This window comes from Heteronotia binoei, chromosome 6 (genome assembly GCF_032191835.1).
Source record: "Heteronotia binoei isolate CCM8104 ecotype False Entrance Well chromosome 6, APGP_CSIRO_Hbin_v1, whole genome shotgun sequence".
Classification (NCBI taxonomy): Eukaryota; Metazoa; Chordata; class Lepidosauria; order Squamata; family Gekkonidae; genus Heteronotia; species Heteronotia binoei.
Window position 1 is genome coordinate 83,922,459 of NC_083228.1, and position 26,711 is coordinate 83,949,169.

The 26,711-nt window shown below is 41.7% G+C and overlaps 1 protein-coding gene across 4 annotated transcripts in view; it reads left to right on the plus strand.

The window, feature by feature from the left end:
• The window catches only part of VPS8 (VPS8 subunit of CORVET complex), a 128,790-nt gene that overhangs the window by 49,657 nt on the left and 52,422 nt on the right, over window positions 1-26,711 (plus strand). For all 4 annotated transcript variants that reach the window (XM_060242003.1, XM_060242004.1, XM_060242006.1 and 1 more), the window contains 10 exons: window positions 2,540-2,659; window positions 2,993-3,049; window positions 6,142-6,224; window positions 8,268-8,352; window positions 8,872-8,970; window positions 11,338-11,427; window positions 20,811-20,857; window positions 23,695-23,836; window positions 24,668-24,757; window positions 26,629-26,671. In XM_060242003.1, the coding sequence (XP_060097986.1) occupies window positions 2,540-2,659; window positions 2,993-3,049; window positions 6,142-6,224; window positions 8,268-8,352; window positions 8,872-8,970; window positions 11,338-11,427; window positions 20,811-20,857; window positions 23,695-23,836; window positions 24,668-24,757; window positions 26,629-26,671 (856 nt within the window). The remainder of the gene's footprint in view (window positions 1-2,539; window positions 2,660-2,992; window positions 3,050-6,141; window positions 6,225-8,267; window positions 8,353-8,871; window positions 8,971-11,337; window positions 11,428-20,810; window positions 20,858-23,694; window positions 23,837-24,667; window positions 24,758-26,628; window positions 26,672-26,711) is intronic.

Consider the following 26,711-nt stretch of genomic DNA (forward strand, 5'->3'; position numbering starts at 1 on the left):
CCCTGATGAGTTCTCTCTCTTCCTGAAACCTTGCCTCCCCCAGGCACCATCCCCAAATCTCCAGGGATGTCCCAATCTGGAGTTGGCAGCCCTCATTGTAACAGATAGAGAGCATTGTAGAAACTGACCATATCATAGATGAATCCACAATTTAGAAAATTCAGAGGTTACTAGGATCCTGAATAGGCACTGAGAGAGTATTTCATTTAGTCAGTTCAGTTGATAAGCAAAGGTAGCGGTGCTTATTTTTCTGGTGAATGATAAGGTAGCCAGACTAATGCCATTAAGATTAACATTTCTCATATTAGTGTTTAAAGCTTAAGCAGAGAGGTAGTGATCGCCCAAGTTACTTTAAACTTTTGTGCACAGCTAGTTTATGAGGAAATCACAATGTAGTAACTGTTGGCCAAGAGGCTCCAAACCACACAAGTTTCTGGTAGCAGCAATAAAGATGCTTACACTGATAGAATATTTAGGGGCTGGAAAGCCTTATGATTTACTGTTAAGAGCCTTTTCTTGACTATGTTTCTGTTTCTTGGTAAAAAGGTAATAAGTGCTTATAAGGAAGGATCTATGCTTGTCGGTGTATCTGCTTGGTAATAACAACCTTTAAAAGGGCTTAAGGGAAATCAAATGGTTATCACGTAATGGGCATCAGCACATGTTTGAAGTTGTTACCGTGATGTATAAGAAGTGAAAGCAGAGACAACAGTGGGGGACTTCTGGGGATCTTTGCTATCTGGAACCCCCCTTTATTACAGTAAAGCCGTCTGCTCTTGAAATGTCCCTGTTGTGTTCTTCATTGGGTGTTGGCACACCAGACAACAAGCCTATTTGGGTAACACAGTTAGCCAGTTGTTAGTCATTTCCATTCTCCATCCTTCTTCTTTCAAACATGATGCTGCAACACAACCCAAACTATTCCTATTATTTTGCCTTCTTTCTCTACTGCAGCTCTTTTAAGATCTGTGGTCTTAACAAATGCTGCAAAAATTTAGGATGGTCACAGGTGAGTGTTTGTACAAATGGTTGTTGTCATGGAGTGCACAGAACAATGTACTAAGAAAGTTGTCCATAACCCCTATGGTGAGATGAATTTTAGAATAAATCTGTATGCAAAGTGGAGCAGGAGAGTAATGTTTTGCTTACCATATGGGACGGTATGACATCAATTATTAGTTTAATTTAATTATATACTGCCTTTCTTTGCAATATGAACTTAAAGCTGTTTATATCATCCTTCTCTCTTCAATTTTATTCTGTATGCATCATTATTAAAGTATTACTTGGAATCCTAGGGTTACAAAATTCAACTAGAATGCGTTATTCTGAGCATAGCAATAGTGTTGAATGCCTGCCAATAGTGTTTTCAATGTACAAACTGAGTCAATAATAGCATGGTCTGCTCAAAAATAACTGGACCTGTGCAAATGCTGTGCACAAGAAAAAGAAAACTTTAGATTGGTTTAAAATCTTGATTGGTTTTGAAAAGCTGTAAGCTGAAAATGTGTTGGGTGGGAGGCTGAGTTAGTGAGAAAAAGTAGGAATGGAATAGAAGGAAAAATCCAGCTTCCTCCCTGTCCGCTCTCCACTGTTCATTCAACTAATTATAGTGAGCTACTATGCTATTTCGTAGCCTGAACGAGCTGTGCAGCTGTTATCCTGCTGATAAATTCAGAACAATGTTAGTGCCCACTGCAAACTGGCACAGCACACTGTAATAGGACTCCTTTTTGTTGATATGGCTATATCTGCTTTCAGCGATAAGGTTTCAGAGACACTGTTTACATGCAGTTTGTGATGAGCTGAATTTAAGTTATGGTGAATGAAATGAAATGAAATGAAAATTACAGATATATTGATATATTACTTGCCTTCCTAGTAAAAATACTGCAGTGGCAAGTACAGTCATGTGCTTGCTTGAAACAATATGTTTGCCACAAGCTTATTTTAAGTTATTTAGCATGTATGGAGAGGCATATCTTTTTGTCAGTAATAATTTGCAAGTATGATTGCTACTGGAAACTGGAGAACCAGTTTGGTGTTGTGGTTAAATGCGCAGACTGTAATCTGGAGAACCGGGGTTTTTTATTTATTTATTTATTTAGAATTTATATCCCGCCCTTCCCACAAGTGGCTCAGGGCGGCTTCCAACATTAGATCCAACATAAATTAAACAATATTTAAACATGTAAGGGAATAACTTTAAAACAGATAAAACAGGTTTGATTCCCAACTCCTCCACATGTACCTGCAGAGTGACCTTGGGTCAGTCACAGTTCTCAAAAGAGCTGTTATTGCAAGAGCAGTTCTTGAAAGTGAAAGGGAAGGGAAAGGAGATTGTAAGCCTCTCTGAGACTCTGAGTGAAGAGCGAGGTATAAATCTATTCTCCTCCTTCTCTTCTAATCACATCAAATTTCTGTCTGCTGCACAGCTAGATATCCATTTTATTTTGGGTTCTTGTTACTTGCTGTCTTTTTCTGTTTCATGTGAGTAAAAGAATAAAATGTGCTAACCTAATAAGTTTTCCCAAACTAGGTTATGGTAGAGAACTCTGATTTTACACCATCACAAGTCGGATGCCTCTTTACTTTCCTTGCCCGGCAGCTTGCTAAGCCCAACAACACACTGTTTGTGAACAGGACACTATTTGATCAGGTAAAGTGGACAAGCACACAAGGGGCTGTTTCTAAAGTACCTCAATCATTATATTTTGTGACACCATGATAGAAAACTATGATATTATGTGCAGAGTTGGGGGAAGCTTGGGAATTATGTGGTTTTATAAAGAATAAATGAAAAGGAAACTCAGAAGACACATAGGAGTATTTCCCCCAAAGTTTTACTTTTCTCAACTCACCAACTGCTCTGTGTTTTTCACAGTTCACATATGATGACATTAATTCTAGGTATTCTAAAAACTCAGCTATTTTTCTGAAATGTCATAGTCCCAGTATATCTTTCATTGAGAGTCTATTCTCCTTTGTCCAGGTCCTTGAATTCCTCTGCAGTCCTGATGATGATTCACGACACTCTGAAAGACAGCAGGTATGAATCCCTAGAGGAATAATTCATGCTGTGAGAGTGATGCATGGTTAAAGAAGGAAGGTCATTGCTAAGAAGGACCAGACTATAGAGCAGGAATGCTAAGGCTGTCTGCAGTCCACGCTGAGAAGTTCCCAGTAGCTTTCTGCAGAATTTCTGGCCCTAGCAGTGAATGAGAAAGAAATTAAAAATGGAGTCAGGTAGAGGAACACCTCAGTCCTCCTTTCTTAGTTAAGTTTTACTTGTAACCTTGTATTCCCATGCTGGTTGGGCTTGCAAATAACTGTGGTTTGTATGTCCCATTTTGAAGTTCCTATGTATCTTGTATTTCTTTTCTGTTATGCCAATAAAGGGTATGTATGTATGTCAATTAGCCATTTTATGAATGCAGATTAACAAAATGTGAATATATTTTGTATGACTAGTATTTAAATACTATTAAATAAACATACATAGTGGTGTATGTTGGTCATTCTAAATCACAAACTGACAATAGGAACAAATGCAGGTAGGAATAATATCCATGCTTGCAATTCTGGTCAGCCCAAAAAGCTGCACTACAGCATGATTTTCAGTTGACAAAGGTAGTAGTACTACTGCTTCTGCTAATACGGATAGGGAAAGGATTGTGTCACTCAGAGATGCTGTCTTTATGTATACACTTCACCTTTCCTACCAAACTGAAATCTCTCTTTTCATGCAGTGAACAGAAAAATGCTGGAATATATGAGAACTCTATTGAGTTCAGTGTTCACTTCCTCCTACTCCAATCTGTTTGTGAGAGTGTGTGTGAGAGAGAGTGGGACTGGGTTATGGGCATGGCAATTTGTGACTGAATATAGTGGCTGGAAGATGGGATTCTCTTGTGGAAGAAGACATATGTAAACTTGCACATATGGATGACAACAGGCAGGTAGACAGAATAGGAGATAATCAGTCTCATCGCCAGAAGACCAAAATTTATGAGCCAAGCTTGTGCTACTTCTGTTACAGATACACAGCTTGATCAAATAAAGCTGTGAGTCCAAACATACGATATAGCAGAAGTATCTGTTGCCAAATTGTACTATTTCAAACTGCATGTGGAAATAGGTTGTGTGAATGTTCTTCTATGAAATTCACTGGGTGTACAAAAGACATCACTGGGTGTACAAACAGGGCATTTTCGGCCCTTGCCCCAACCTGGTGGAATACACTCCCACCAAAGATCAGGTCCCTGTGGGACCTCTTACAGTTTCACAGGGCCTGTAAGATGGAGCTATTCCTTCAGACTTTTGGGTAGGGTTGGCAACACTAGTATATAATGAGTGAAGTGTCTATTGTTTTTGACTGTTTCTTCCTGCAATAAAGTGTTTTTGATTAATTCAGAGCTGGCTGAACTCACTTTATTTCAGCAAGTATCTACAATCTCTTTCTGTATTGAATATTACAGGGGCATCATGGAAATAATAGAAATAGTTGTTCGCCATCTATTAGGGGGTCAATATTTTATAGTTTTTAATGTATGATGAGTGTTTTAAGCCAGGGGTGGCCAAACTTCCTTAACATAAGAGCCACATAGAATAACTGTCAGATGTTTGAGAGCCTCGAGACATGAACGTCAGATGTTTGAGAGCTGGAAGGAAGGAAAAATAGATGGAGGGAGGAAAGGAGAGGTGGAATAGATGGGGGAGGGAGAGGTGTCTCATCTGTGGGCACTGTTGGAATTTTGACATCAGGTAGTGGACGCAAGCACAAAATGGCCCCCATAAAGGAAGCCACACCATAAAGCACCCAAGGACAGGGCACAAGAGGAGCAATTTAAAAACTACACTGGGAAAGGGGGGAAGGGAGAGGAGCGGGGGCAACGTTACGATGGCCACTGCTACCATAACATTATTTTAATGTGAACAGCCAATAAGAGATCCAGTTTGGTATAGTGCAGGGGTGGCCAAACTTGCTTAATGAAAGAGCCCCACAGAATAAATATCAGATGCTTGAGAGCTTTAAGACATGAATGTCAGATGTTTGAGAGCCACAAGATAGGGAAGGAGGAAGGGAGGCAGGCAAATATTTTGGGGGGGAGGAAGAGGTGGAAAGAAAGCAACTTTAACTTTAAATGGCTTCTCCAAGCCACTGGCTACCTTGGAGAAGTGTTTTAAAGAGAGAAATGCCTTCTCCAAGCCAGCCAATGGGATGGTGGTGGCTTCGAGAGCCACACAATATGTGTGAAAGAGACATGCGTGGCTCCCGAGCCACAGTTTGGCCACCCCTGTTTTAAGCCTATGCTGTAACCTGTTTGCGGGAAGGGCAAGATAGAAAATGGAATCAAATAAATATAGGATTGCCAAGTCCAATTCAAGAAATATCTGGGGACTTTGGGGCTAGAGCCAGGTTGAGATAAGCATAATTGAACTCCAAAGGGAGTTCTCGCCATCACATTTAAAGGGACTGCACACCTTTTAAATGCCTTCCCTCCACTGGAAATAATGAAGGATAGGGACACCTTCTTTTGGGGCTTTTGAAAACTTGGAAGGTGTTTTGAGGAGAGTCATTGGATACTATGCAGCAACTCTGGTGCCTCTACCTCAAAAACAGCCCCCACAGAGCCCCAGTTACCCATGGATCAATTTTCAATTATATCCTATGGAAAACATTCTCCAAAGAGAATATTGTAGTGCCCAGGAGACATTTCCCTCCCCCCCCCACTTTCTGATGACCCTGAAGCAGGGGGAGGACCTCCAAACTGGGGGATCCCCTGCCCCAACCTGGGGATTGGCAACCCTAAATAAATAAATAAGTACAAAACTAGTGTGCCAACAAAAAAAGGGTTCTAGCTCAGTCTCCACCCTGAAAATTTGACAAAAAATTCAAGAATTTTGGTTGGGAAAGGGCAGAGTGCAGGTACTAGCAAAAAGAAAAGGAATGCATAGAACAGTGACAGAGCAAAAGTCTAAAAGGAACAGGCTTAGGATCTGGAAATTATGTGATATAGGCACATCATACATATATATATATATATATGTGTGTGTGTGTGTGTGCAGAACTAATGGGCTGGAGACTCTGCCTGCCTGGGTTCTATGATAACACATCTTCTTATGATTTAATGTTCATAGGTTCTGCTAGAATTGCTCCAAGCTGGAGGCATAGTACAGTTTGAAGAGAGCAGACTCATTCAAATGGCAGAGAAAGCTGAATTGTAAGTCTGTTTCCCTCCCCCCTTCCACACTGTTTCCTACAATTTCATTCCTTCAGCTATCTTGAGCCATGTTTTCTTCCACTGCTGCATTCTTCCATGGAAAGTAAAATAAATATAGTGCCACATGATTATGCAGATGATGCAGAACTTTGGATCTTGTACACAAAGAGTGTTGGGGATGCTACTGCATACATCTGGTATTTTTTCCTTCTACAATATAATTCTTTTGCCTTTTCCTTGCTAGATGGCTGATTTCAGTTTGGTGCTTAATGAGAATGGACCTGTTGCTCTTATCCATTTATTCTAAGCTAGGTAAAAGCTCCAGGCTGGTAGGTTTCTGTTGAAGGTGGAGGGATGGAAATTGAAAAAGTGCATGTAGTGTAGTGGCTGTTTGGCAGCTGCTTTCAGCAATGGACATTACGCTCATGTTCAAGTTGCCTTGTTGTTTGGGGAAGAACTAGGTCTTCTGCATGCTTTATTACATAACTGTCTAACCATAATGCAGTAAGGGTCGTCTGGTGACTATATGGAAGCCTGCATACAAATAAGTAACAGTTAAACATGTATTTTGAGTTAAACTTACAAGGTAATACATATACTTTACTTTAAGATCCAGTCCCAGTTGTCTTCTGCACAAAGAAGGGTAGATTGCAAAAGGGGAGCCCAAATCTTTAGCACCAACAGCAAGGATGTTCCAGGCCTCCCTCAGAACAGCACATGATGATGTTGCCCTCTTTCCTTCATTATGATTTTCCTTTGGTTTCTTCTTTTTTGCTGGAAAAAAGGAAAAGCCCCTGTGCAAGCACCAGTCGTTTCCGACTCTGGAATGACATTGCTTTCACAACGTTTTCACAGCAGACTTTTTACGAGGTGGTTTGCCATTGCCTTCCCCAGTCATCAACACTTCCCCCCCAAGCTGGGTACTCATTTTATCGACTTCAGAAGGATGGAAGCCGGCTACCTGAAAACCCAGCTTCCACCGGGGATCGAACTCAGGTCGTGAGCAAAGCTTAGGACTGCAGTACTGCAGCTTTAACACTCTGTGCCACGAGGCTTTTTTACTGAGCAGCCCCTATACCTATTTTCTTCTTATTTGTTGGTCTATGACTGTCCCACCCTGTCATGTTATTATATATTTTGATTATGTGTCCCAGTCCAGTCCATTTCTAATATAGTTCTAATACAGATTGTCTGAGTCTAATAAAGCTCATGGTTCCACTTCTTTCCTGGAGCAATTCCAACGTGCCCATGTGTCTCCTAGGGAGACATCAGATAAAGGGAGCTCACACACCTGGTCCCAGCTCTTAAAAAAGCACACACATACAAAACTCTAACCTCTCACCTTGGTAATCTGATCTGCCTTCCAAGCACTCTATTGCCCTAAGCTACTGAGAGACTGGTGAATCATTATTAACATCAAGCACTGGAGTTAAATAATTACAGCTTCTCCAGGTCACAATGACTGTTAATGTTTTAGTTTTGTTTTAATGTTAATGTGTTAATAAATGTTTTAATTTAATTTAATGGTTTATATTTTATATATTGCTCAGAGCCTGGCTTGTCAGGATGGTGCCAATAATAATAATAATAATGATAATAATAATAATAATTCAGTGGGAAGGAGAAGGATAGGTAAAATGTGCAACTTGCTCTCTAGGAAACCTTATTATTGAAAAGGTGCAACTGGCAGCTCACTATGTGTGACCACAAGACCAGACTTTAAACAATGAAATGAGCGCAGGATTGACTGATTGGTAAACTTTGTTGTTTTCAAACGGCATTTTGAAAAACAGCAGGTTTACATGTCACATTGGACAAAAAAAGGCTGATGCTTATCACAGCAAGATAGAATGTTGGCTGGAAATATAAGGTGAGTATCTAGCCTTAAAATATTAAGATGGAAAAATAGATAACGCTGCTGACAAAGTTGACATTTTGTGGATTGTGGGATGCTTGAAAACCTGACAGGTCTCTGTACTGTATTTGTCATCCATAAAAAGTGGGCACCTTAACATGAAGTAATACATCTGTGTTTTGTTTCAGCTACCAGATCTGCGAATTTATGTATGAACGTGAACACTGCTATGACAAAATCATTGATTGTTATTTGCGTGATCCATTGAGAAAGGTAAGGGTAAGATAATGCTAAAGAAATTGTGGTAAAATCCAGATGAAATCTTAATATCCTAATTTTCAGCTCTTTTCAGTGGATATGGACACATCTTGGTGTGGGAAGCGATGATATTCCTAGAGAATATAAGGACAGCACATAAAATGTTTTGTGATAGGCTCACCATACAAATTTTCTTTATCATGGAACTTAAAGCATACATTGAATAATATGAGGGACGGTGGCTCAGTGATAGAGCATCTGCTTGGGAAGCAGAAGGTCCCAAGTTCAATCCCTGGCATCTCCAAAAAAGGGTCCAGGCAAATAGGTGTGAAAAACCTCAGCTTGAGACCCTGGAGAGCCGCTGCCAGTCTGAGAAGACAATACTGACTTTGATGGACCAAGGGTCTGATTCAGTAGAAGGCAGCTTCATATGTTCATATGTTCAATGACAGTTGATCCTTGGATTTATTAGGAAATTATACTGTCAAATTAGTTTGCAATATTTTTCAAGCCTACCAATTTGTTGTCTTACAGGAAGACGTTTTTGGCTATATCCATAATATACTCTCCATTCCAGGGTATAGTGCAGAAGAAAAACAGTCTGTGTGGCAAAAAACTATGAAACACATTGAGGTATGTCTGGGATAGTATGTTTTATTCATGTTACTGTAGAACTAACTTACCTGTAACTGGCCTAAGGTTTTAATAGATTAGATTTGTATCACCTTAGCATGTTGTTTATAAATTGAATTTCCTACCCAGAAACACTTGAGATGATACATAAGACTTAAAACCAGAACTTTAAAATCTCTAAATAATGTAAAGACAACTTTAAGATCCAAAGGCACCTTAAAGATTCATAAAATTCATTCTGACATAAGTTTTGTGAGCTGGGCCTCTCTTCTTCATATACATTATTGACTCATGCCAATAAAGGATCCACCTTCTTTCAAGTGATTCTCAGTAGCTAGAGTAGCTTTCAGTTCAGTTCACACTTGATTGCCAGTGTTCCTTCAAGATACCATCTGGTTTAAAAGTCAAAGTTAATGAAATATGACATAAGACATGCAAACTTTGTCTGAACTGGTAGTTCCTGCATGTTAAACCCAAGTTTGAAAGATTTTCTGGCTGTCTTTGGTCATGGCACCAAAACTTTGGAACTCCCTCCCTAGGGAATTCATCTGTCTCCCTCTATCGGTGTCTTCTGCCAGCAGGTGAAGTCTTTTTTTTTTATTCATTTGGCATACCCCCAGTAACAGTTATTAGCCCTCCTCCCTGTTTCTGGCATTGTTTGTTTATGTGATTTTGTTGAATTATTTAATCATTTTAAATGTTTTTTGTTTAATTGTTTTAATGCGTTATGTATACTGCCTTGGGGACTGTGATCAGGTGGAGAGTGTGATGGGGACTGGAGAGTGGTGGCCCCTTTAAGAGACCAGGAGCTGCCAGGTTAGGGAGAACAGCTGCGTGAGCAACCAGGTGCAGGAAAGAAGATGATAAAAAGAAATGGGGTAGGAGTCAAGGGAGGTTGGTTGTATGGAAGAAGGGAAGAAAAATAAACACTGTGGCAGCAACGAGAGGTCTCGGTTTCCTCCTTTCCGTGACAGAGAGGCAGTATATAAATAAAAATCAATAAGTGACTACTGAAATACTGGCATAGTTGCTGAGGCTTGACACTGCTTTCTCCAAGCTGCCTGGGGCTTTCTTGAGTTCCAACCCACTAAGAAATTGCTGTAACATAAATAGCCAGTCCACTCCTGCTAAGGAGGCAAACCCCATGAATACACAGACACAAAGATCTGTTTGCAGGCCCACTATTGCACTTACGTGCATCAGGGCAATGTGTCTCTTGGCCTGCCTAGATTTCCAGTGTGTATACCTTGCTTAGAGGACATACTGAAGTAGAGTACACACTGAAGAAGAAGCCTAATGTGACCAAGAAATAATTATGAAAAGTAGGAGCAGTAACACAGTTGTATTTCAAGTTGCATTACAGCTATGAAAAAAGTCTCATCTCAAGAGCCCAGAGAAGAGAGAAACCTCATATACAATCATAGTGCAGCTCATGGCAAGTCCTGCTAAGGACAGCCAGAGGACATCATTAACAATAAAAATGGGGAAGCAGTGGGACTGAGGAAGGAGAGAGAAAAATATGCAATAATTTTTAGCCTCTGGTTCCTGTAAGATGAAAGCTGGAATGAATGAGTGTGAATTGCATTTTAATAGGCTAATACTTGTACATAGCAACCATCCTTATTTCAAGAACTGTACACAGAAGTGAGAACTATTACTAATTTGTAGCAATTTACGATAAGTTAACAGATTTAGGTGAAGACTAAGCCTTAGTGGCCAAGACAGTAAAGTGACAACTTATAGACACATAATCAAATACTTGATCTATACATAAACCAAATAATTTGGATTTGATTTTGTTCAACTTGGTGGTATTCCAGTCTGAACATATTTGTAAGCAGGGCTTTTTTTGAGCAGGAATGCACAGGTACACAATTCAGGCTGGCTTGATATTAGAGGGTGTGACCTAATATGCAAATGAGTTCCTGCTGGGCTTTTTCTACAAAAAAACCTCTGTTTGTAAGGAAGCAAATTCAGTAGTTTACAGTTAAATTTACTTTCCGTAGTTCTGGTTAAGATATAAATGCAAGCCAGTTTACACCCAAATACTTTAGCTGATCTAGGTTGTAAACAAAACTGCCTGCTAGTTACAGTCAAATAATTTGAATTTTTATGGGAGGGGAGTTAAAGCCATTATTGTACTTGGTTTGTACTCTGAAAAACCACCATTGTGATTATTTTTGTTATTCAACACAAAATTAAGCTTAAACTTTTTGAAAAGAAGTTAGAGAGATAATTATGAGAGCTCAGAATGAAGTATTTGCTGTTCTGGAATATCCTGTCTAAATTATTCCTATCAGGTGCTTCTTTGACGGTTTTATGATCTTTGTGAAAATATGTGGACAATATTTTTTCTTGTTTGCCTAGGAGCTGCTATCAGTGAGTCCCTCTAAATCAGCAGATATGATTTCTGTCCACTTCAGTGACCAAATTGAACAAATCATTCAGACCTTGCAGGTAAAGTCTTCAAGCTGATGTGTCTTCTCTTTTGAACAGAAAGGTCAGAGCATGATATGTTGCAGTTATGGGATTGGGCAGTTGCCTAGAAGTTAAAAATTGTCAAAACAGGTTGGGAAGTGGTCTAAGAGATGGTGTCCTGCTAATAAGCACGTTACACATGAGCACCAGTGTGTATGTGCATTTATTTATTTATTTTTATTTTTGCTGATTTCTAATCTGCCCTTTCCCAAGTCGGGCTCAGGGTGGATTACAACATAATAACAGTTAAAATCACATCATAAGACAATTAAATTTAAACAGTTAAAAACCATTAAAATGAAATAAAATAAGGCAGCGTCAGTGTACAGATATGTACATCCTTCACAGATTGAAACACAGGATGCGGTCAGTGCAAGGAGGCCAATTAGCTGTTGTGAGGATGCCCGCCTGCCTCAGCCAAAAGCCTGGCAGAACAGCTGCATTTTACAGGCCCTCCAGAATAGCAGTAAATCTGATAGGGCCCGCATCTCCATGGGGAGCTGATTCCACCAGGTTGGGGCTAGGACCTAAAAGGCCCTGGCCCTGGTCGAGGCAAGCCAGACGTTCTTTGGGCCAGGGATGGTCAAAAGATGTTGATTGGCTGATCATAGAGGCCTCTGGGGCAAGTATAGGGAGAGACAGTCCCGTAGATATGTAGGTCTTTCCCACATAAGGCTTTAAAAGTTAATACTAAAACCTTGAAACGGATCCGGTACTCAATTGGTAGCCAGTGCAGACTGCGCAGCAGCGGCTGACTGCCTGCCCGTACAGGCAGTTCAGTCAGCAATCGTGCTGCTGCATTCTGCACTTGCTGGAGTTTCCGGATCAGACCCAAGGGCAAGCCGGTGTAGAGCGAGTTACAATAATCCAACCTGGAAGTGACTGTTGCATGGATCGCTGTGGCTAGGTCCTGGGGAGCCAGATAGGACACTAGTTGTTTGACCTGCCGAAGATGGAAGAAGGCAGACTGTGCAACTGCTGTGACCTGGGCCTCCATAGAAAGGGTGACATCCAGCATCACTCCCAAACTCCTCACCTTCTGAGCTGGCATGAGAGGTGCGCCATCCAGTGTGGGAAGTTTCATACCCGCTCTTATCTCTCCACGGTTCAGACACAGGACCTCTGTCTTGGCTGGATTAAGCTTCAGCCTGTAACCAACCAGCCACTGCTTCTAACACCTTGGTCAAATGAATTGGGCCGGCCATCCATCAGCAGATAGAGCTGGGTGTTATCTGCATACTGGTGACAACGCAGCCCAAAACCTCTGGCAATCTGAGCAAGGGGGCGCAGATAGATGTTAAGTATCATTGGCGAGAGAATAGCTCCCTGCGGAACACCACATTCCAGTGGATAACACCAGGAGGTCTGCTTGCCAATCACCACCCTTTGTCCCCGACCACAGAGAAAGGAGGAAAACCACTGTAAGGCTACCCCCTGAACTCCAATGTCGGCAAGACAGTGGGTCATTAGATCGTAATCGACCGTATCAAACGCTGCTGAAGATCTAGAAGCAACAGCAGCACTGACCCACCAGATGCTTTCTAAGGTCATCTGTGAGGCTACCAAAGCAGTCTCCACCTCATGACCAGGATGGAAGCCAGACTGGAAGGGATCAAGGGCAGATGTATCCTCCAGGAAAACTTGAAACTGCTCAGCCACCACTTTCTCAATTACCTTGCCCAGAAATGATAAGTTCGAGACTGGGCGGTAATTGGCTGGGACTTTTGGGTCCAAAGATGGCTTTTTTCAAAAGTGGGCAAACCACTGCCTCTTTAAGCTTGGCTGGAAATATTCCCGATGATAGGGATAAGTTGACAATCTCAGCCAAGGGACCCCTGATACCACCTCCACCCGCTTTAACAAACCAAGATGGACATGGATCCAGGGGACAGGTGGTGGGCTTCACTGCAGTCAAGATCCTGTCCACATCCTCCTGAGTGAGGCAGCTGAAGTGGTCCAACCTGGGACCTGAAGATGGACAACAGGCTTCTAGTTCCTGTACTGTCTCAACTGTGGCTGGAAGATTTTGGCGGAGAGTAGAGACCTTATCTGCAAAATGAGTTGCAAAACCTCACAGCCGATATCCAATTCCCTAGATTTTTGGCTGCCTGCTGTCAATGTTCAAATTATTTTAAGTAATTGGGCTGGGTGCGATTTCGCAGATGCAATGGAGGCCACACAGAAATCTTTCTTTGCGGACTTCACTGCCTTCTCATAGACTTTCATAAACATTCTATAAGAAGTTCTAGACTCCTCTTCATAAGATCTCTGCCACACTCGCTCTAGCCGTCTAAGCTGTCACTTCATCCTCTGCAGCTCCAGGGTATACCATGGAGCCGCTTTGGTACAGCAGCGAAGAGGGCGCCGGGGGGCGATATCATCAATGGCTGTAGAAAGCTGGGAGTACCAGACCTCCACTAGCTCATCCAATGAACCACTGGGGGCATCAGATCCTGCAAAGCTTCCTGAAACCACTCCAGTTGGCTTCGTGGGCGAGCATAAATCTGCTTACCTCCTGAACAGGAGGGAGGTCACAAGTCCAGTCGGACTTTCAGGGCATAATAATCTGAACGTGGAACTGTATCAACAGCAATCTGATCCGGTGTTATCCCCGCCCCAAAGACCAAATCCAGTGTATGGCCAGCCTGGCGAGTGGGAGCTGAAATAAACTGGCTGAGTCCTAGTGTCCCCATGGATGATATCAGGTCCTGCACCCACGTGGATGCGACCTCATCAACATAATAATAATAATAACTTTATTTTTATATCCCGCCCTCCCCCGCCGAAGCGGGCTCAGGGCGGCTAACAGACATGGAAATCCCATGATTCATATAAAACAATGTAAACAATTTTAATATATCAATTATATAATAAATTAATTTAAAATAGATAAAATATATAAATGGGTGCTAAAATACTGTGATCATAATATCCATAAGATGGCTAGATGTGCATACGTCAGATTAATCGGGTTCCATCTCGAAGGCAAGCTGGAAAAGAAATGTTTTGAAAGCCCTGCGGAATTGGTTCAGGTCCCGCAGGGCTCGCACTATCTCTGGAAGGTGGTTCCACCAACGAGGGGCCATCACTGAGAAGGCCTGCTCCCTAGTAGCCTTCAACCTAGCATCTCTTGGCCCAGGGATTGTTAGTAAGTTCTGAGAGCTAGATCTCAGTGCTCTCTGGGGCACATATGGGGAGAGGCGGTCCCTTAGGTAGGCAGGTCCTCGGCCATATAGGGCTTTAAAGGTAATAACCAGCACTTTATAGCGAACACGGTACACAACCGGCAGCCAATGCAGATCCCGCAGCCCAGGCCGCGCAGGTTCCCACCGTGGTAGTCCCTCCAGCAGCCTGGCCGCCGCGTTCTGGACTACCTGAAGCCTCCGTGTTCGGTATAAGGGCAGCCCCATGTAGAGGGCATTGCAGTAGTCTAGTCTTGAAGTGACCGTTGCGTGGATCACAGTTGCTAGGTCGCTGCGCTCCAAGAAGGGAGCCAGCTGCCTCGCCCTCTTGAGATAGAAGAAGGCGGATCTAGCAGTGGCGGCTATCTGGGCCTCCATTGATAGAGAGGATTCCAGTAGCACTCCCAGGCTCTTGACTTTGTGCACTGGTACCAGTGGCGCACCGTCAAAAGCCGGTAGGGTAATCTCCCCTCCCGGTCCGCCGCGGCCCACGCAAAGGATCTCAGTCTTCGCCGGATTCAACTTCAACCCGCTCAGCCTGAGCCAGTCAGCCACGGCTTGTAATGCCCGGTCCAAATTTATAGGGACCTCACCAGCCCGGCCGTCCATCAATAGATAGAGCTGGGTGTCATCTGCATATTGATGACAACCCAGCCCATACCTCCGTGCAATCTGGGCAAGGGGGCGCATAAAGATGTTAAACAACATAGGGGAGAGAACTGCTCCCTGGGGCACACCACAATGAAGTGGGTGCCTCTGAGACAACTCCCCCCCAATTGCCACCCTTTGTCCCCGACCGTCAAGAAAGGAGGAGAGCCACTGTAAGGCTAGCCCCTGAATTCCTGCGTCGGCGAGGCGGCGGGTCAGCAGCCGACATTGAAATTCCCCAGAATCAACAACCTAGGGAAGTGAAATTCCCCCAAATAAACAACCTAGGGAAGTCCAATGCCCAGGTTGGCACCGCATCCAGTAGGGCAGGCAGGCACCTTGGGGGTGCATTTGGCGGCCAGTACACCATCCAGATCACCAAACTCTCCTTAGCTTCCCATACCAGGCCAACACATTCAATGCCAGTGATGTTTGGGGCAGGGAGCACCCTGAAAGAAAAGGATTCACGAGTGAGCATTGCAACCCACCCCCCCACCGCCCGGATGTCTGGGATTGGTGGAGGACTGAGAACTCGGGTGGGGGTAAGCTGATTCAGGGCAACAGTCTCGCCCTCCCGAACCCAGGTCTCAGTCACACATGCCAGGTCTATCTGTTGCTCTACAAAATAATCTCGTAGAGTATGGGTCTTATTATTAATAGACCTGGCATTAATCAACACCAATGTCAGAGCCCAGGTTATCCTAGCCCCAAAACCAACATGTCTTTGGATGGGATGTAGGTTGGAAGAGATCTGAGCATTCCCATATCTCTGACCTCTTCCAAATCTCTGTGACCTAGTCCCACCGCCATATCTCCCCTGCCCCCAAATGACCGGAATCCCTGACCCAATCATGGCCTGCCTCGCACAATGCTATTGGGCTGCACTGGCCCACCTAGCCTGTGACCAACCACAATATTACTTCACAGTTTCTTAAAACTAATACTGAACCCACTAATTGTAATCTAATTCTTCTAATAAATTGATCCCAACTACTGTTTATAACCTTAAATAGCCAATTAATGCAAAAATTTCTGAATCAAAAAAACCCTCCCTTAATCCAATTGCTTCAGTCCTTCCCAAATTAATTCATCTAAACTCAATTAATCAGCTAACTAATCTGTGGGGTAGCAATTAAATGGTCTCAATTAGGAAACAACTCAATTCTACTTAGTTAATTAAATTCCATCCTCAATCCTATTTAATTAATTAAATTAATCAGCCAAATCCCTCCCTCAATCCTATTTAATTAAAATTCAGCCAATTAACTAAGTCCCTCCCTCCTTCCCACAGTCCTGTGAATTTGTATATATGTGTGTGCATGTGTTTGTACTGTGGCTTCTCTGTGTGTGGCTCTTTGTCCAGCCAGTACATGTCTAGAGGCGTGAGAGCTCTTCTATAGCCTCATCCTATTCAGAAGTGAATCCATCGAGTTTAAGTAATTTAAACCCAAGTAGATGTATGTTAGGAGTATGTCAGTCATAGCTAGATATTATCTGGCTAGGGAGGAAGCTTCATGTTCTGCAGAAAGATACTTCTGTTGTTCCAGACTGTAATTGCTAAATACCCTGATACTCCTTATGACATCAAGGGGTCAACTACTTGTTTGTTCATGTGCTATTTGCATATAAGACAGAGTGGGGGAATCACAAGAGGGTTATGATTATAAAGGGAGCTGATCCATCCCATGTTGCCCTCCATCACTTCAGGCAATTATCTCCCTAGGCTGGCTCTTTTCACATATTGGAGCTGGTGTGGAAGGACAGTCCATGCAAACGGTATAGCAGAAAGGGAAAATACATATGATTTTGTGCTCTGGTCTTTACAACAAAAGATAACTCCATACCCTTCTTATATGTGAGCATGAGATGTACTTATTTGAACCTAAAGAACATATTAATCATTATGAAGTTACTTTCTGGGCCAGACATCGATACAGAACTTCTGTAATCCATAATGTAAACCCCTACCTCTCCCCTCAAGACTTAGCTACAGTGATCCATGCAATAGTCACTTCCAGATTGGACTATTGTAACTCATTCTATGCGGGCTTGCCCTTGGGGCTAATCTGGAAACTCCAGCTGGTGCAAATTGTGGTGGTGTGCCTGTTGGTGGCATTGCCTGTGTGGGCATGTATCTGACTGGCGCTACACCAAGTGCACTGGCTACCTATTCGGTACCGGGTTCGCTTCAAGATTTTGGTATTGACCTTTAAAGCCCTGTGCAGCCTGGGATTGACATATTTGAGAGATTGCCTTTCCCCTTATGTGTCCCAAAGAGTCCTACACTCGGAGAACCAACATCTGCTGGTTGTCCCTGGTCCTAGGGACGTCCACCTAGCCTCAACTAGAGCCTTCTTTGCCCTGGCCACAGTCTGGTGGAATATGCTCCTGCTGGACGTTGGAGCCCTACCAGATTTGTTACCTTTTTGCAGGGCTTGCAAGACGGAGCTTTTCCGCCAGGCCAGGGTATCCAAACTATATCAAACTGGCCTCCCTTGCCAAAGCACACTGCAGTCTACCGAAAGTGTGCTGGTGTATACCATCTGTTGGCCCACTGGTTACATGATATTGTCTAATTTATTGGTCAGCTAAAACTTGTACTATTATGAACTATTCTGTCTCCTGCTCTGTAATGAAAAGGCTAATTGTTTTAATGTATTGATTTTATTAGTTTTAATCCTATTGTTTTATTGTTGATTATGCTGTAATTTGCTCTGAGCGCTTTTGCAGGGCAGAGCAGAATATAAATTCCCTAAATCAAATAAATAAATAAATAAATAAAATAATTACAAAATTATTTTATCTTAAATATTCTACTGAATTTCTGTTATTGCTTTGTGTATGCCACAAACATACATTCAGACAAGGCAAGGCAGCTAAAGTGTTCTTCCTAACATTAATCACTTATCATTCAGCTACTGAATCGTACTAGAAACAACTGGATCCTATTTTTTGTTGAAGCAGTTGTTGAATTAGTTTTTCATTGTATATAGTTTTGCTCTTGGTCGAGTATGTGATTGACATATTTTAAGACTTAAATAGCTTTTTAAAAAACTGTAAGAAATGAGGGAAGTCATAGGCTTTGGCAGTTTCATAAAGCTTGAAATCAAGACTTCTCTTCCCTTCTGATCAAATCAAACATGATCAAAATTTATGCAAGACCTTTAATAGAAAGGATCATAAGAATCCATTATTTGTCCATCATTCTTTGCCCATTAATATCCCAACCCTCCCAGGGCCCATCAATTCAACTAGGCTAACAACCCATTGGGTGTCTCATAGGATCATAGAGTTGGAAGGGACCTTCAGGGTCATCTAGTCCAACACTCTGTGCAATGAAGGACCTTCATAAATATATACATACATCCCCAGTGATCCCTGCTCCAGAAGATGGTGAAAACCTCCAGGATCCCTTGCCAAACTGACCTGGAGAAAAATTGCGGACTGACCCCAAAGTGTGAATCAGCATTTCCCTGAGTGTGTAAGAAAAGGCCACAAGCACGGATGCAACCTTTCCCACCTTCCTTCTCATGATCTGCTTAATTCACAGAATCAGCATTGTTGTCAGATGGCCATCTAGCCTCTGCTTAAAACTTCCAAGAAAGGAGACCCCACCACCTCCTGAGGAAGCCTGTTCCACTGAGGAACTGCTCTGTCAGGAAGTTTTTCCTAATTTTTACCTGGAAGCTTTTTTGATTTAATTTCAACACGTTGGTTCTGGTCCAATCTTCTGAGACAGCAGAAAACAATTCTGCATCATCCTCTATATGACAGCCCTTCAAGTACTTGAAGATGGTGATCATATCACCTCTCAGTTGTCTCCTCTCCAGGCTAAATATACCCAGCTCCTTCAACCTTTTCTTAAAGGACTTGATTTCCAGACCCCTCACTATCTTTGTTGTCCTACTCTGGAGATGTTCCAGCTTGTCTATATCCTTCTTAAATTGTGGTGCCCAAAACTGAACACAATACTCAAGGTGAGGTCTAACCAGAGCAGAGTAAAGGGATACAATCACTTCATGTGATCTGGACACAGTACTTCTGTTGATACAGCCCAAAACTAAATTTGCCTTTTTAGCTACTGCATCACACTGTTGACTCATGTTCGGTGTATGGTCCACTAAGACCCCTAGATCCATTTTGCACATACTACTGCAAAGACAAGTCTCCCCCATACTATAATTATGCATTTGATTTTTCCTACCAAAATGCAGAACTTTACATTTATCCCTGTTAAAATTCATTTTATTTGTTTTAGCCTTTAGTTTTCCAGCCTGTTGAAATCATCCTGTATCCTGTTTCTGTCTCCTACTGTATTTGCGACCCCTCCCAATTTAGTATCATCTGCAAATTTAATAAGTATCCCCTCTATTCCTTCATCCAACGCATTTATAAAGATGTTGAACAAAACAGGTCCCAGGTCACATCCTTGAGGCGTTCCACTTGTCACTCCTCTCCGAGAAGATGAGGAACCATTAACAAGCACTCTTTGGGTGCAAGCTGTCAACCAGTTACAGATCCACCTAACAGTAACAGGATCCAAACTACATTTTACCAACTTGTCAACAGGAATAATATGGAATCGTTGGAACAGAACGTATGATGAGAGAAGAGGGAGTTGCTCTTGCCCTGTGGCTCTTAGCCTGGGGATCTTCATATTCTATTGTTCTACAAATCAGCTGGTGAATCAGGAGAGTCATGTTGTGACCTAAGCTGGGCTGTATCAGTAGCATCACTATTTTTTTTTGTTAGGATATTTTCTCTAAGGAGAAAAATGGGAGCAGGAGCAGGGAGAGAAAGAAAGAAGAAAAGTGACAGAGTAAAAACAAGAACATTGTGGAACCTACATTGTAGGCTGAGGATAATTATGTGTTCTAGATCTGAAAAGACTAAAGAAAATACAGTGCTTGATTGTCATTACCTTTTCATTGTAAGTGAGAAGTGGAACAAGTTTAACAAAGGATATTGTAAAATTCAATATAAGAATACCTGTTTAGCATCAGGAAATTAAGATGCTGCAGAGAATCACCACTGCACAGCCCTGAAACACAAATACAGTATTGCCCCCCAAGAACACAATCAAAGGCAAGAGATGTCAGATGAGCACGGTAGACAGCTAAGGGGACTAGTATGATAGTTAAGTACTCCACACTCCTTTCATGAATATAATTTCAAAGGGCAGTTGTGGAAAAGCAAGAAGGGAACTGAGTATTACAGCAACTGATCCAATTGTCAACATTAAAAGAGATACACAGAAGAAATTCAGCTAATAAAAACTATCACAAAGATATTAAGCAGTGTAATTTTTATATCTAGTAGTTTTGAATCCAGAACATGAATGGATCTTTCTCAGGTACCAGAATTATCTTTTGTCCCTGGAAGATAACATTCTTCTAGGTCATTTTCATGTACATGTATAGCAATATAAGTTCCTTGGTGCAGTGTCCGTGCAAGGGTGAATTTAAAAACAGAATTTAAAAATATCTTTCTGTCAAATGCAGTGCTACATCTACTTTTTTTCTTGCCTGTCAGGATCAGCGTTTGCTTTTTCAGTTCTTGAAGAACCTACTTGACCCCAGGTATGTATACAGATTAACCATCAGGCATTATTTCCTGAAACTTAAATTTTCATCAGCATTTTTATATGGATGTTAATTAACAGGAAATACTTTTAGCTTCTGGAGATTAATGAGATGCACCAAAATCATGGAAAGCTGCTGTTAGAGAACAGCAGTCCTTGTGTGAAGGGGTTTTCTATTTCCTGTTCTAAGTATAATATCACCTCTGGCTTCCAAAGATTGTTGGCTGGAAAGTGTTCTCAAGGAATATTGTTTGTCCATTCAACACTCTTCCCAATAATACCAGGTTTGTCTAAAGAACATGGAGAAGAGAATCTAAAGGTCAGGTTGAAGGAGCTGTTGTGTGATGCTGACAAGTTTATTTTGAACTTTTAAAATCATATGTTGATTTACTAGAGACTTCTATGGAATAAGAAGTTCACATTAATGTGTTTGAAGTTACAGGGTCTGGCTGTGAATAAAGGTATATGGAGCTGCTGCTGTCTACAGTGCTGACTCTGTGTGTTCTTTCTTTCTCTCCATATTCTTAAGAAAAGCAATCACATCTACAGTAGTTCTGTGATCCTTCCAGTTCTAGTAATGCTGTTTTGACCACCTCTGTGAGCCTAGGCTGTGACAATTTTTTTTATTGTCACAGCTGGGGTGCTGAAAGCATCTGGTCTTTCCTTTTTGTGAAGGAAGTAGGTTTGACATGAAATGGGATGTCATCTGAGAGATCAGAATTCTCAGAATTTGATAGAGGCCTTTTTCTCTACAGGATCCTCTTTTTTTTCTAGGGAGCAGCACTCCCTTTTAGTGAAATATGTTTTAACTGATTTGACTTTTTTTTTTTAAATCTTATTTTAATTTTGTGCTTGTGCTGGCCTTTTTTGCCATTTGGAAAACTGCATGGTACTAGAAAATGAACTTTGGTTTTCCTGGCTCATTCTTTTGTTAAGAGTGATTAGGCTTCCCTCCCGATATGATACTTTACATCCTTCATGGTATCTGGTCACTTAGCTAACTTTTTTTAAAAGGTCATGTCTTCTTGAGTCTGTTAATTCTGCTGGGATCATATAATAAAAATGGTTTGAGATCTCTAGCATCTTTGATTTTGGGGTGTGTGTGTGTGGAATCCCTTGAAAATATTTAAATTGTTAGAATAAACATCGGTTGATATCATTCATGATGCAGTCTGTGACCTACAAAATAATTCTTTATACTACAAACATGAGTTTGTATTCTCTTTAGCCTTTTTAGATTACTCCACAAAATCACGTGGATTAGAATTGCCAGTGGTAGGTGACAGATTTCTGGAGGAGTGCTGGGCAGGTTTGGCAAAGCATGAGAAGTGTGTTGAAAAAAGGGTCATTTTTAAATATATATATATGCACAAGCAAATTATTCTTGGAAGAGTAGAGAGCGTCTGTAAGGAGCACTTGAAAAACTGAAGATGTCAGGGAAAGATTAATGGCATCACACACACAGGCCACAGTAGTAAGAAGTAGCAGCCTCGGCAGTACTTAACCTCCAGTGCCTTTTGAGATCATTTTTCTTCTAGAGGAGTTTTCTAGTCCATTCATAGATAGGTTTCAGTTTGCTTATTTAATGAAAATATCTGCTTAAAAGGCTGTAGAAGCTTGCCATAGCAAAAATATTTGTTAAAATAATGACAGATATAAAAGTTATATCAACTTCACCCCCCAGCAAAGATCTAGGCATGTGTCCGATGTTTTCATGCAGAAGCCATTTGCAGGATGCTCCATACAATTTATCTCCATTGAAGTCATGTAACATGCAACATCAGCATTCTGGTTGTTGACAGGGAGAGGCTGTAAGCCAACACTATTATTGCTGAGTGGGGGCTGATGCTGGGCATAAAATCTGTGTGCCAGGTGCTTGAATGGTTCAGTTGCTCTGGAAATCCTCACACAGGAGCTGTTTCCAGCAGTCTCTGCATAATGCAAGTAATGTGTGCTCCAACTGATGTAGTACTTTCTTTGTGAGAGGAATTGTTTGTTCAGAGAAGATTACATCTTAAAAAATAGTGAAGATTGCTGCATGAGCTGTAGTAATGTGTTTTAGTGGTACAATTGCTCATTGGTTCTGCTTATTTCCCAAGGCAATTCTTTAGCTATATTTCCCCACTCCCTCCCCCTCTGGCCTTGTACCTACTTTAGAATAAATCTCTGGCTAAATTAAATGTGCCAGCCTAATCCCCTCTGTAATTTAATTCTCTTTGGTGTAGTTACACCATAGAAAGAAATCCAGTCCAGTGTGCTGTCACAGAATCAACAGAACCGGAAGACAATAGAATCCTGTCTTTAATACAGAACCTCTGTTTTAATAAAATCTCTCTCTGGAGTGGGAGACAAGCATGCATAGTAATATAAAGGGTGTCATACCTGGTCTTAAGGTGGATTAGATATATCTAACCTGTTTTAACAAACCTGTTTTTCTGTTGTACCTCTGCAAACCATGTATCATGCACTTGCTCACCTTCCCTGTCATAATTTAATAAATTGTAACTCTGATTCTTGTGATACTGAACAGTTTGTGGGTGAAGAGTCCTAGTGAAATGCCCGAAACAGTGGTATTATTTTAAAGTCACGCACTGATTCTTTTTCTTAGTGTGTGTCTGTCTTTAATGTCTCTTGACTCAGCCATTTGGACTTACTAGCCCAAATCCCATGACTCTCCATGCTTCACAGTAGGCAATGCAAGTCTGTAATATTATATTCTGTGAATACTAATAATATGACTTCTTACTCTGAAGGTTTGTTTGTTGCTTACTCTGATGAATACTATTTGCATGACACAGCAGATTTCAAGTCTGTTGTGCCATTTGTTGTTTTTAGGGAAGGTATCAATCAAGACTTGCTTCAGCTGTCTCCCACTGTTACTGAACAGTTTATTGAATTGCTGTGTCAGTATGAACCTAACCAGGTTTTAGAGACTTTACGGTTTCTGGAGGTCTACAGGTTGGATGAGACAATTCAGGTAAGGCAGAACTGCTTGGATGTGAGACAGAAGTGGTAGAAAAATAATTTTGGTCAGTATTCTTTCTACTGAAGCCAGTCTGATTTAACTGTGCTTGAACCTGGAATGAAACTAGAATTTGCTGTATTATGATGCTTAGAAAAGACTCTGGGAGCTCTTGGAGCCAGACAACGAACACAAGGGTTAATGTAACTTCCGTGTGTTTGTTTTGAATTAAAATGAGCCACTGAAGGTAAGAATCTGTAGAAGAGGACAGATGCATGAATAAATGTGCTATATCTCTTTCTGCCAGTCCTTCCTTACAAAGTTTCTTTCCTTTGGAGCAAGTTACAAAGAACACCATTTAACATGTAACTTGGCCCTTTAAAACAGGTGTACCACATGGGTTTCTTCCTTCATTGTTTTAATATTAAAGATTTCTTTAGGGTTTGTAGAATCTTTCGGGCTCAAGTGCCATGTTCTACTGGAGAAAGTTTTCCTTCCAGACGTTTCGTTCTCAGCTGCGGAGAACATCCTCAGTGGCGTTGCAGCCGGAGCAGGCGCTCTGACCTTCTTGGCTGCTGTGCATTGAGTGGGGCCAGGGCTGCTGGAGAGCTGCTATTTCTAGTCTGGAGGGGGTGTGATGAAAGGGCAATTGGATTTCTTTGTTTACCAGTGTTCTCCATGGCTTAGGATTTTTTAACACTGTTTTCAATCAACAATAGCAAAGATTGGGTGTACTGCTATTAATACTTTTTGCAGTGTATGAGGTAATATGCCAAAATATGCTCTAAAACTCATTTTCTGCATACAGTAAAATTAATTAAAACAATTTTGTGGCATTTGATTCAGGCTGTCCAGAAATATCAGTTGCATGAAGCTTCTTCCTATCTGCTTGAGAAGAAAGGAGATATTCATGGTGCCTTCTTAGTAATGCTTGAGGTATTGTAGATTGGTTAGTTTACTTTGAAATACTGTGGTCACTTTCTACTCATGTATTCTGTAACTGAATATGTTTATGCTGTAGGTTGTAAAAAAGATGGCTCTGATAATGGATAAATTTAGCATGTGCCCACATTTGCAGTACTGTTTTTATGCAGAACAGCAAACAGGTTTTTTTATTATGAAAGAGAGACAATTTTGTTTATGGTACTAGGTCTAAAAATTGGAAACTGAAGCCACTGTTTTCTGCATGAGCCTTATAAATTATATTGCGTGTGTTTTTATTAGCTATGTGCAGTCAGATTTGCTTTAACGTTTTGACCAAGAGATTATGTTTTGCCTATGATAGTAAGGAAAGGATAGTGGCTGTATGTAGGAAAATGGGGTGTACTTGTGTGCAGGGTTGGTGCCAGGCTTGTTAGCACCCTGGGCTGGGAAGGGAGGGGGCAGCCCCCACCCTTTTGGGCAATTTTAATCACACGGAAGGGTGTCCAGGAGCAGCCTCTGCCCTTTCTACACCTGGGAAAGGTCCCACTGATCAGCGGGGTTGTTAAATCACCCAGAAGGCCAGCGCCTGCTCTTGGGCGCTCTCTTGATCTCCTGGTAGCACCAGTAGAAGCAGCCAGGCTGCCCTTCTCCATTTAAATAGCCCACCGGCCAGCTAGTCATTGGGGTCTTTAAATTGCTTGGGAAGGTTAGTGGCTGCTCCTGCTTATCTTCCTGTGCTATTTGAATCACCAGTGGGGTGGCCTTCAAGCACCTTGGCTCTTTAAATGGAGGGGGAGGCCAGCCTGGTTGCTTTTGCCAGCACTACCCATGATTGGGAGAGTGCCCAGGAGCAGGTGCCGGCCTCCCAGGCAATTTAAAGGCCCTGCTGCTCAGCAGGACCTTTCCTGAATGCAGGAAGGGCAGCAGCTGTTCCTGAGCACCCTCCTGTGCTATTTAAATCACCTGGGAGGGAGGGGACAGTCCCCACCCACCCATGGGGTGCCCAGTCCGGTACCCCCCCCAGGACCGTGCCCTAGACGTCCACCTAAGTTCACCTAGCAGGCGTGCTGGCCCTGCTTGTGTGCTTGAAATGGGGCAACGCTGATTTGTGTAGGGCACCACATCAGAAAGAAAACCCCTCATGGAATACTACACCACACCCTTATAGAATAAACTACACAAGTACTAGAAGGCATATAAAAATAGGAATATATTATAACGTCAAAATGAAAACACCACCTGAACCCACAATATGAAAAGTGTGACAAGCAGATAACTGTGAACAGTATTCATATACCATTACGACGTGTTGAAATACACAGACTTCTAAATGGCATAATTGTAGGAATACAGGCAATATTAACACACCTGACGAACTACAGATGGCCAGCCAAATTCTGTAAATAGATTTTTCTGTGTATTCAATTTTAAAACATCCACAAATTCAAAATAGGAGCCAAAAAGGGGAGTCTCACCCGTACTGTATGAAATGCCCAAATGATACTATCTCATTCTCTGCCTTCAACATGTCATTGTGGTGCTTCTAAAGGTAGTAATTCAGCAATGCAAGGAAAGTTTGGAAAAAAAACAGGTTAATACCAAAGTTCACTCACCAGCTCTAAAGAAAATTAAACAGGACTAGCACTTAGTAGATGATAATGATAAAATGGACCAAAATGGTTAGCTGAAGGCAGAGAAGGAGCTGCCTCATTTAGCTATAGTACACTTCTCCTGTCATTGGCTCCACAGAAATGGCAAAATCCTGCAAAAGTCAGAGAAGCAACAGAAGCCATTTTGGGGAACAGAAATAATTGGTGGCAAATCTCTCTCTCTTTTTTAAAAGCCCGTATGAGTTTAGCTGACATGAGCATATTTTTTTCTAGTGGCTGCAAAGTAAGCTGTTGACACTTACATGTGAGGATGAAAGTAAGTTTGAAAACTGAACCTTCTTCATTGTTTTCATTGA